This window comes from Rosa rugosa, chromosome 6 (genome assembly GCF_958449725.1).
Source record: "Rosa rugosa chromosome 6, drRosRugo1.1, whole genome shotgun sequence".
In the NCBI taxonomy this organism is placed as follows: domain Eukaryota; kingdom Viridiplantae; phylum Streptophyta; class Magnoliopsida; order Rosales; family Rosaceae; genus Rosa; species Rosa rugosa.
The window spans coordinates 25,423,999-25,433,856 of NC_084825.1; the positions used below are offsets into that span (position 1 = coordinate 25,423,999).

At 38.7% G+C, this 9,858-nt stretch overlaps 1 protein-coding gene across 2 annotated transcripts; it reads left to right on the forward strand.

The window, feature by feature from the left end:
* The first annotated feature begins 1,654 nt into the window (after window positions 1-1,654).
* LOC133713389 (disease resistance protein At4g27190-like) lies at window positions 1,655-7,130 on the forward strand. 2 transcript variants are annotated; one of them, XM_062139395.1, is made up of 4 exons: window positions 1,655-3,686; window positions 3,927-5,086; window positions 5,928-6,615; window positions 6,722-7,130. In XM_062139395.1, exons 1-2 carry the CDS (start codon window positions 1,883-1,885, stop codon window positions 4,529-4,531), a joined length of 2,409 nt encoding a protein of 802 aa, XP_061995379.1. In that variant the 5' UTR covers window positions 1,655-1,882; the 3' UTR covers window positions 4,532-5,086; window positions 5,928-6,615; window positions 6,722-7,130. The 2 variants fall into 2 exon arrangements, with proteins under 2 accessions (XP_061995379.1, XP_061995378.1); XM_062139394.1 differs by having other exon boundaries at window positions 1,655-5,086.
* Window positions 7,131-9,858: the final 2,728 nt, after the last annotated feature.

Below are 9,858 nucleotides of genomic sequence, written 5' to 3' on the forward strand. Positions count from 1 at the left end.
GGTCTGCAGTCGGTGAAGTCGCCGGCGAGCCCAGAACTGTCCGCCAAGCCTCCGTCCGCCAAGCCCCGAGCCGCCGTCGCCGCCTGAAACACCGCCGTTGCGTCGCCGTCCGCACTTTAGCAAAGTGCGGACGTCCGCTTCAGAACCCGCCTGTATATATATATATGTATATATATATTTTTTTTTTTGATTATCCAAGTACACACACTCCATTTTTCCCCAATACTTTTCAATCCTATAAACTTATGCATTTCAATTCTATGTCTCAAGTGAACACTAGGCACTCCAACCAAAACCTCTAGTATACACTAATCTTCATTATTTTCGATTCCTTGCCCTTTTCTATTGCCCGTTTTGGGTTTTGAATTAAACTGCATTTCCTAATCACCACCCATCAAACCCCACCAAAATAACTTACACAACAAGTATCATTAGGAAAGAACAGAAGAAGAAGAAGAAGAACAGGAGTGGGTTGGACGTATGGGCTCACAGTCTCAGTAGCAGCAGCAGCAGCATTGAACCGAATCCGGCGCAGCTCTGGACTTACAGGCTCCACCTTACTCGGCGGAGCCGCCTCAGTCCACCGTCCCGGTTACACTTTATCAACCGACTCCGGCGTCTATACATTGCCCACCAGGTGCTCGATGAAATGCCGCTTAAGAACTTACCAGCTCATGATAGCAATGCCGACTACCCAGAGGCCTTAAGATTGTTTCTGAGCTTGCCACCCCAACACCAATCCCATGTTAGTATCCAATTTCTTCCATTACTCGATTCACTTTGATCAATATCGTTTTACTGTTAGTAACTTGCACCATTGGATTAAAATATTTCACCCAGTGCTCTTGAGAAATTTTTACTTTTTGTGGGTTGTTTATTAGTTTATTTGCATTGTTTCATCTGTTTGCTTTGGCATTGCATTGCAAATTATTGTTGCAGTTGAAAGCTCCCACTGAACATGGAAACAGCACGAATTTAAAATTGATCAATTATTGGCGGCAGTTTATTAAAGTGCACATCTCCTTGTACTTGTCATACTCCTTTTTCCTATTTCAAAAGTTGCCCCTTTACTTCAATTTTGTTGGTATATTCTCTCCTACCATGGTATCAATCTTCTTAGGAACACTGCAGAGGAGGAGAGAAAATGGGACCTTTGTGAAAGAAAATAAGTAAAATATTATGAAGAGATTAAGATTAGTTTTGGAAAGAAGAAAAGTTGACAGTGAGTGGGAAATATGGGCAATTGGAAAGGGAATACAAAAATCAATCCCTTTGAAAAATTGGACCATTGTCTACTAAGTGCTGGGGTGGTTCTGTCTTAGTTTTATGTCTGCTCTGAAAAACTCTGTACTTTCTTTCTCAATCTGGTCTCCACACAATTCAACAGATCAATAGATAGAGAGGTACTCCTTGCAATTGCACTTCCATTGCATCTCACTTCCATCGCTTTTTTTCTTTTCGTTCCTTACCTTTGTTAGTACTGCTTCACTTAATTGATTCTGTACTATGTAGTCACGAAAATCAAAGAAAGAAAATAGACCTACTGTTTGAGTTGATCTGCCTTTTTTTTTCCATTCCTTCTTTCTTTCTTTGTGCTATTGCTTATCAGTTGTACCTGTGAGTCTTCACCCCACATAAAAACCAAAAAAAAAAAAAAAAAAAAAAAAGGTGATAATTTCTTTCTTTAGTTGTGCCTTTCCTCTCTTTATATATTTCTGTTTGGTATTGATTCATTCTCAGTACATTGTCAATCTGTTCTCTTCATTGGGAAAACAGAGAAAGAAAGTAACAAAAAAACAGTGGTCGTTCCTTTCTGTTCTTCACCTTTGAACTGTTTCTGTCATTCTCAAAAAAAAAAAAAAAGATAAAGGCACTGAAAGAAATGCAAGATATTATTCTAGCAGTTGCTACACGATTGGCAGAATGGACGGTGAGACCAATTTGGCGGCAGTTCAGTTATGTGATTCAGTACAAGAGCAACATTGAGCATCTCACCAGACAGGTTCAGGAACTGCATGATAAAAGATATGGAGTGGACATGGAGGTGAAACCTGCTACAGAAGCTTCGAAGATTATTGATCCTGGAGTTAAACATTGGCTGGCTGAGGTAGACAAGCTGATAGGAGAAAAGGAGAAGTGTTTCAATGAAGAGACTGTAGCAACAAAGGCAGCATGCTGTAATGGGTCTTTTCCAGATTTGAAGTGCCGTTATTCTTTAGGAAGGAAAGCTAAGAAGATGACTATGGTTTTTGATTACCTCCTTGCTAAAGATCTCGGGACTATAGCGCATCCTGCTCTTCCCCCAGAGGTGGAATTTCAACCCACACAATATTCTGAGGATTCTTCTCAGCTTGCAACCAACTTCCAGGAAGGTGCCAGCTCCTCAGAAACATCTAACCAAATTCAGCCGCCTACATCTACAGGAAAAAATATTTATTTTGAATCGAGGAGATCGACCATTAGAAGTGTAATGGAAGCTGTGAAGGGGAATGAGATCAATCCGGTTGTCATATGCGGCATGGGAGGTATTGGGAAGACAACATTGATGGGGGAAGTTGTTAACAGAGCAAAGAAAGAGGGTCTGTTTGATGAGTATACAAAGGCAACTGTTAAAGAAACTCTTGACAAAACTCCTGACATTTGTCTGATTCAAGATGAACTTGCTCGATATCTAGGTCTTCCACTTGAAGGAAAAGAAATAGATGCAAGAGCAAACAAGATACGTCAAAGATTATCTGCAGGTGCCAAGAAGGTTCTTGTAATATTAGACAATGTTTCGACAACAAACCCAGACTTTTTGTGGGAAGTAGGGATTCCTCGTGATCAAAATAGTTGTAAGATTTTAGTAACATCAAGAGAACGAGATGTATTCAAGGACATTGACACAAAAAAGAATTTCCCCATCAGTGATTTGCCAGAAAATGAGGCCTGGAGCTTGTTCAAGAAGACAGCAGGAGGTTTGATTGAATCTGATCCCGATTTGCATTTGGTAGCAAAACAGGTTGTGAAGGAATGTGCAGGGTTGCCAATTGCAATTTCAACTGTTGGAAGGGCACTACATGGTGAAGGAATTGCAATTTGGAAGAATGCACTTAGGGAAATGGAAAAGGCTTGCCCAGAAAATGTTCCAGGAGTGATAGATCATGTGTATGGAAAAATAAAATTCAGTTATGAATGTTTACAAAGCAAGCAAGCCAAATCATGCTTTCTGTTATGTTGCATATTTGCAGAAAGCGTTGATATACCGATTGAATATTTTGTTAGATTTGGGCTTGGGCTTGGGATCTTTAAAGGCATTGATTCAATGGCTGAAGGAAGAAACTGTATAGAAACATTGGTTCACACATTAAAAAGTCGCTTTCTATTGTTGGACAGTGATAAGAAAGAGTGTGTGAGAATGCATGATGTGGTGCGCGATGTAGCCTTGCATATAGCCTCTGAAGGGTTGACTCAAAAGAAAAGTGATGAGGTTAAAGAGAGAATTGTGGCAAGACACTCGGTGGAAACTGTGAAGTCTATGGATTGGCCAAAGAGTAGTGTTTCCGAGCAATCTACTTACTGCAGTTCACTGTGTATTGGTGGGCTTTCGGAGCTCTTACTGTTAAGATGCATAACTGAAAGTGGATTGGAGCCGCCACCCACAATTTTCAATAGAATGGAAGATCTCAAGGTTCTCGTAATTGCAGGTATTTCTCTATTGTCAATACTGCCATCACTTCCAGTTTTGAGAAACCTTCAAACATTGTGTTTGGAGGATTGCTATCTAAACTTTGATGTAGTATCTGTCATTGGGGAGATAAGGACACTCATGATACTCAGTTTACGTGGATCTGACATCAAACAACTGCCTGATACATATAAAAATTTATCTAATCTAAGATTACTTGATTTGTCGAGATGTATGAAACTTGAGATAATCTCACCAGGTGTCATATCAAGTTTATCCCGACTAGAAGAGTTGTATATGTGGGATAGCTTTGAAGATTGGGTGATTGAGAAACTAGCCTCAACAGAAACAACCGATTGGATTTCTCAATTGGAAGCTGAGACAAGAGCTAAACCAGAAGAACTCCACGTGGAACTGGAGATGTGGAAGAGATTCAACAGATTGGCGGTTGAGCAACCAGCATATCTAGGAAAGATGTACAGAGAGGAGGTTCAAAATTTATATACGAAAGACGAGGAGCACACATACAGAAGGTGGGCCAACTCCATGGACTGGAAAATTGGGATACTTTCAGAGCTACTTTCCTTGTCCAGTTTGACTACTTTAGAAGTTGTTCTACCACCGGTTGATAGTCTGGTAACCAGCAAGCTATTTGACAAGCTTGAAAGATTTAAGATCTCTATAGGATGGAAGGAGCATATATATAATTGGGAATTAGAGCCTTACGGAAACTACTTGAGAGTTCATGATCTTGATGCAAGCTCTCTTGTGAGTACTGGAATCACTTTGTTGCTAAAGAAAACCAAGACTTTTGAGTTAAAAATGAAGAATTTGACAGAACCTCTGAATGTCTTAGATACATAGTGCTGTTTTGCAAACTTGAAGTCTCTTGCACTCGAGGAGTGTGAATCTTTGGAATATCTGATTGACATGACACTTGTAAAACCTACACCACATAGTAGTGTCTTTCCTGTCCTGGATCGTCTGGTTGTATTTGGAGGAAGTAGGCTGAAGGAGATTTTTCATGGTGAGCTGCCAATGGGATCTCTTAAGAAACTACGTGAGATGGATTTACTATGTCTACCTTCATTGACCTATATTTGGAAGACCAAAAGTCATTCTGAATGCTTGAGAAATATTCTAGGATTCATTGAAGTCCTAAAAATAAAAAACTGCCCGTCGTTGGAAGAGATCGTTGCCTTGGAAGGATCAAGACATCAGGAGGAAGAAGCAACCAAAGAGATCAACTTCCAAAGATTGACAGAGTTGACTCTTGCAGATCTACCAAGTTTCAGTGGGATAAGCAAAAATATCTATAAAAAGGAGTTGGAAAGGCTACCGGATGTTATCAGTCTCTATCCAAATGTTTTGACAGTGGAACATTCTAATGTGTCCATACAACATCTGTTTGACACCAAGGTAACTGTCCCCTTCTTTCTTTGTGAAAAATTTTCTTCAGAATGTCAGACCTTGGTCACTTGATGTTTATCTGCATTCTTTGTTGGTAAACTTAAGCTTTTCCTTCGTTTAGACCGTAGCTATTGTCTCCTCGTTTCATAAATGTTGAATTCTTTCAATAATTATTACCATTTAGTCTTCTTCTGTTTTTAAATGCTTAACCAAAACCCAAGTATTCCTATTATAGATATAGATGAGTTTTGTGATACAGAACATTATTTGTTGAGCTCATTAACTAGTTTTATGCTAAAATGATGTATAGTACTGTCAAAGAAAAAAGAAAAGGAAAAGAGTTCTATGTTAAAGTATTTGATTGGTACAATTTTAAAAAGAATTGATACTTAGATAAATACCTCGACTTTATTAGTTGAGTACTAAGAGATAACACAAGGAAACTAATGGCACATGGAGAATGTGGAGACATTGACGTCGAAGTTGCGACATCGAGCGATGACAACCAGGAGGTGGGCTTGGAAGCAGCCATCCTTTGAAGAAAGCGTAATAGCTCACTGGTCTAGCTCCATGGCACCGAAAATGTATCGGGGCTCAAGTGATTCACCAAAGCGACGAGACCTAAAGTTCCTCACCCAAGCCTCTCTCTTAATTATTTATAGTAAGATGTTCCTAATCTGCTGATTGGAGTTGTGCAAGGCGTGGGAAGGTGTTGCTTGTATCGAGTCTCATCCTAGCTATGACCCAAAAAAAGAACATCCTGGCTAAATATGTGTTTTTGTTACTGTGTAAATTGCAAACCTTGTCGGAGACAGTACTATAAGACTAACAGACTTGGATGTACTTGCAGGTTCAATTTCCAGTTTTACGAAGACTAAAAATTGAAGGCATGGACAACTTAAAAGAGATATGGAACAGCGAACTTTCACCTGATTCCTTCTGTGAACTAAAGTTTCTAATAGTGAACAGATGTAACAAATTATTGCATTTGGTGCCAACACATATGCAAAATAGATTGCAGAAAATGGAGTTCATATGTGCACCACACTGTTCTTCACTGGAAGAGATCTTTGATTTCAGGATGCAAAGGAACAAGATCATGGATTTCAAACAATCTTGTCAAGCCTTTCAGAATCTAACAGATATATCACTCTGGGAATGTAACGGTGTTAGAATTTTGCTCTCTCCTTCAATTTCCGGGGGTCTTGTGAAACTCAAAGAACTAAGGATACGGCGGTGCCAGAAGATTGAAGAAATAGTAGCAGCAGCAGCAGAGGGTGAAGAAACAGAGGATAGCAACATGTTCCCTCAGCTGAGTAAATTGGTACTTGAGGATCTACCAAATCTTCGAAGCTTTTCAGAAGGCAAATATAATTTTGAATGGCAACTGATGAAATATATAGATATTGGAAAATGCTATATGAAGCATTTTTGTTTTGGATCCCTCAGCATTCCAAGGGAAGTGATTATATATGTTAGTGATGCTGGTGAGAATCTTTTGCAGGAGCTCAATAACAGTAGAAAAGAAGTGTGATCAGGTATGCGATTTCATTTCTACTCATTACGCATTATGTTTGTTGGTGGAATGAGCATTGCGACGAGTGTGTAATCTATACAATGTTGTGTGTGACTCAAATTCTGTAGATTTGGGCACTGTTCATCATTTGCTCGTGGGGGAGTGAGTATGCAGGAGCTGCTTGGTACAGCTTGGTATGTTATGTATGTTTGCAAAGTTCCCTGCTCTAAGCGGACTCAGCCTGAGGTGAGGAGTAGTGGCAACCAACGGGGCTGTAATTTTTGATTTTATGTTAGACTTTGGGGTTGGAGAAGAGTACTAGTTGTCTGATGTTTCCCAGACCCAAAAAAAAAAAAAAAAAATTGTAGTCTGATGCTTTAAAACAAATATCTTCTTTCTTTTGTAATGAGCAAGTTGTTTTGTGGAAAATTTTCTAGGATATTAAGTGTTGGCCATTTTAGTGTAACATGGGACTTTTCAATGAGAATCTGGAAAGAACGAAAAGTGTATTTACTAATCTGTAATGTATCAAGTTGACTGAGGTTGTACCAAGCATATCTTAACCCGTTGCAACATTTGTGCCAACGAAAGTAATTTCTTGACATTGTTATAAGAAAGATGTCTGGATCAAAGAGTCCGTTTCATGAGTCGAGAGCATTTTTCATGGGCACTTTCATAATTCATGGGCACTTTCAAAATGCCACCAGGTTGATAGAGCAAACACCAAGAACTATGATATGTTCAGTTTTGAATTGGCTCCAACCATTAATCTAACTAGAAAAGTAGAACATGCATGGCATGGGTATATATTTGAATCGTACGCATTTCATCAAAATACCAAGTTACCAACACAGAGACAAACTGTAGTACCAGTGGCATTTTGGATTTCTGAATAACGTAGTTGCAGTGCTTGTGATTGTGACAAGTAACTTGAGTTCAAAATTCTGCCAATTTCCAAATGATACCTTTCTTTGGCCAATGTATTCGGTGCCGGGTGCCGAATTCTTCGAGTTACACCGAAAGAAGTCAATCGTAACGAAAGGAAAAATAAGCATTAACAGTCGCTTTCTTGCCTTTTCAATGTAATAAACTCTTAGGGCATTCACTTTAGTAATAAAAAAGTTCTTAATTATAATGATATGATAATCTAATCTCCCTTTCATGTTTGTTTATCCTAGGACGTGGGGATCCACAATGACATGTTCACTAAATCAAGAGTCCAAGATGCCATGGAAGCAAGCAACATGATATTTGGAAAATACATTTAGGACGGCTTAAAAGTGGAAAGGTGTCTATTTTCATACCAGTTCCTGCTGACAATCCTTCTTCTTAGTTCATGTTTAATATTGGAAACTAATACTAATTCTGCAAACCACTAGTTCATGCTCGAATACAAAATGGAGTTGGTGGTGCAAGGATCAAATATTCCCATGGAGGTTTTTGTTTCATGCATTTGTAAGCTTTTGAAGAATATATCTAGCTCATTGCTTCTTGACAGGTGACAGCTCTAGGAAGTATATTAGGTTTTTAGCTTCATATTTAATTCCAGAGTCAAAATTGACGATTTGAAGGCCCGGCAGGAACATTGTGTTAACGGGTCAATGCTATGTCTATGTTGACTTGATCAAGGTCTGCTGAAGAATCCATTGTGCTGATGTGGCATAGTTGGTTAAATGCATTTGCCTAGCTGGAGTTACTTTCTGTAAAAGTTAGTTACTGGAGTTTGTTGGGGTTTTATCCATCAAGTACTATAAATAGGTGTGGCTGTAATAATTGGTTCTTAGCTTTTATAATTGAAGAACTCAGTTAGATATTTTCTCCATTTTCTCTTCTCTGCGTTCATATTCATCTGCAACCTCAAGATCAACCATCCATGGCTGCAATGTTATCATGGTATCAGAGCTATGGCTCTTGATCCTGTGGACTATTTCATACTGTAGAAGTGTTCGTTTACTTCTAGCTTCCGCATTTGAGCTTCGTTCTTCATCAGGTAAACCTAGATCTGCAATTTCTGCTTTGTCTCTGTGAATCAAGCTCTTTGATTTCATCCTAAGCTTCATTTTAGTCATGTCTTCTATTGGTGAGCTCTATTCTCACTTCAGATCGCCTATTTTCACTTTGATACTCTGGATTTGAGTACTGTAGTTGTTCCTCACTGTTCGTACATCATCTAGATCTGTAATCTGTGAAGTGTGATGATATATTAGCTCATAAGCTGTGGAATTTGTGATAACATAAGAGATTGATAACAAGGGGCTCAACTGTACATATTTGATTTTGGATATGGACTTTGGAGGCTCGATTGTCTAATTTTTCGTGTTGAAGGGACTGTTATTCTTGTGGCTTGCATTGATCTATGAAGCACTGAAGCTTTTGGAATAGTAAACAGAGTTATGATGATTGGTATTGTTACTGAGAGTTGAGTGCTCATGTTGAATGACAAAGTCTTGAATTAAACAAAACAAAGTCATACTGCAAGCCATACAGAGGCTTTGAAAACAAAATTTTCATAAAATTTTGGTGGTAGTCAAAAAACAAACAAAAGTTGGTGATTTGTGAATTTGGAGTTTCATTGATTCATTTTGGAGTTGGATTATTGAACGTACATAGTTGCTTTGGTGTCCTGCAAACTCGGGATAGAGAAAATATGGCCACTAGTCAAACTCCATTTCAGATTTATATGTTGCTTAGTATGATGACAAGAAGATTGAATGACAATAACTTCATTACTTGGAGCTACCAATTTCAAACTCTTTTAGAAGGACAGGATCTCTTCGGTTATATTGATGGCAATACTCTTCGCCCTACAAAGTATGTGATCACTGATGATGAGGGAGTAACAGGTGAGATAACTGCAACTTACAAAGAGTGGATGAAGACTGACAAGGCCATATTAAGCCTTCTAATTGCCACACTCTCTTATGATACAATGGATTATGTGGTGGGCAGCAAGACATCAAGAGAAGCATGGATGAGGTTGAATGATAGATATGCAACAGTTTCAAGATCACATGTCATGCAAGCAAAAACTGATCTATATACAATTACAAAGGGAATGGATTCTGTTGAGAAATATTTGATGAAAATCACACGTGCAAGGAACCAATTAGATGCTTTGGGAGTAAGGATGGAAGACCAGGATATTGTTGTGGTTTTACTCAATGGTTTGCCTGCAGAATTTAATCTCATAAAAGCAATTATTTGGGCAAGGAAAACCCCAATTACAATGCAAGAATTGAGGATTCAATTACTAGCTGCTGAAAGA

Coding starts and splice junctions, on each gene's coding strand:
- LOC133713389 (XM_062139394.1), top strand. CDS start 1,883: ATGCAAGATATTATTCTAGCAGTTGCTACACGATTGGCAGAATGGACG.